Source organism: Cystoisospora suis, assembly GCF_002600585.1.
Source record: "Cystoisospora suis strain Wien I chromosome Unknown contig_1695, whole genome shotgun sequence".
NCBI classification, from domain to species: Eukaryota; Apicomplexa; class Conoidasida; order Eucoccidiorida; family Sarcocystidae; genus Cystoisospora; species Cystoisospora suis.
The window spans coordinates 1-1,535 of record NW_027154495.1 but is presented as its reverse complement, the minus strand read 5'-3'; the positions used below and the strand labels follow the sequence as shown (position 1 = coordinate 1,535).

General features: G+C 38.9%; 1 protein-coding gene across 1 annotated transcript in view; it reads right to left on the bottom strand.

Annotated features, from left to right (window-relative positions):
- The window catches only part of CSUI_003751 (dna primase small subunit), a gene marked incomplete at its 3' end in the record, with an annotated part of 5,215 nt that extends 4,459 nt beyond the window's left edge, over positions 1-756 (bottom strand). The window contains exons 1-2 of the mRNA XM_068063946.1: positions 577-756; positions 150-293 (exon numbers count right to left, since the gene is read on the bottom strand). Coding sequence (XP_067924078.1) covers positions 150-272 — 123 coding nt within the window. The remainder of the gene's footprint in view (positions 1-149; positions 294-576) is intronic.
- Between the last annotated feature and the right edge of the window lie 779 nt (positions 757-1,535).

Sequence of the window (1,535 nt, the reverse complement as noted above, 5' to 3'; positions counted from 1 at the left end):
AGAGATAGATAGATTAAAGATAGATAGATAGATAGATTAAAGATAGATAGATAGATTAAAGATAGATAGATAAAGATAGATAGATAGATAGATTAAAGATAGATAGATAGATTGGAGATCCGCAAAGTGAAGATAGAAAATCGGACTACCTTCTGTTCAGGTTTGAAGGCAGTTTGAAAAGTATCTTTTTCGGAGACAGGAAGAGAATAGACGGCACCAATGTCGAATTTGAAGGCAACGAGAGAAGAGAAATCCTTGAGCCTCTCCACCATCTGATCCACCGTCCGAAAAGACTACAAAGAGCCAAAAAGAAAAGAAGAGAAGAAGAGAGAGAAAGAAAGAGAAGAGGATGAAGAAGAAGGGTAACAAAGAGAAAAGAAGAAACGAGAAGAGAAAAGACTAGAGAGAAGAAGAGAAGAGGAGAGAAGAGAGAATGAAATCCGGGTCCAGAACGAAAAAGAAGAAGATGAAGAAAAGGCGGAAGAAGAAGGAGAGAGAAGAATACGAAACAAAGAGAGAGGAAGAAAGGAGAGAGAGAGGAGAAGAAGAAGGCTTCTCTTATGTGACTTTGCTTACCTGCCATCTAAGAAAGAATTCGTCAGGAGCAGAAGGAGAAGAAGAAGAAGAGGATTTTCGGCATGTCAAGCAGACTTCTCTTTTAGCAAAGAAAAGAGGGTCGTTTGTCTCAGTCTCTGGAAGATTAGGATGGTTTCGATAGCTTAGCCACTTAAACAGATCCGAAAAAGGAAATAAATGCTCTACAGAACGGAATGAAAGAGCGATTGAAGAAGAAGAAGAAGATCAGGAGGGGAGGCACCCCGCATGCATGCAAACAAAAAGACAAGAAGACAGAAAAGAAGCAAGAAAGAGAGATAGAGAAAAAGAAGATGTGAAGCAAGTCGATCGATATACAGAAATAGGCACATTAAAGACAAATAAACTTAGATCGATCGATACAACGATAGATAGACTAAAGATAGATAGATAGATAGATTAAAGATAGATAGATAGATGGATTGAAGATAGACCAAAGATAGATTAAAGATAGAAAGCGGTAGTTGGAGAGAGTGTGAGAAGGGAAGGAGAGGAAGGTGAATGAAGGGAAAGAAGAGAATCTCCTTCTTCACTCTCTACATAGGAGATCGGCATAAGCTCCTATCTAGCTCGCTCGCTTGATAAGAAGAAGATCGAGAGCCCCCTTGAGCTGTCTAGAGAAGCATTTAATCATATGTAGGTAACCGCTAGAGAGATACATATACAGACAGAGAGAGAGAATGATTTGAATGAGACATATATACACCTACATACCTCTATATGTATATCAAAAGACATATACAAAGTGTGTGACGAATGTACGAGATCTAGAGAGAACGGCGATTAAACGACTTTCCGATAAGTTGCTACTTCATGTGGAGTATATAGATTCATGGATGTGTACTACGTATGTATACAGATATAGACAGATATCTATCTCTATAGAGACAGAGAGCTGTATATGCTCTGCCGATGCAAGTTGCAATGCTTTTCACAGGGGA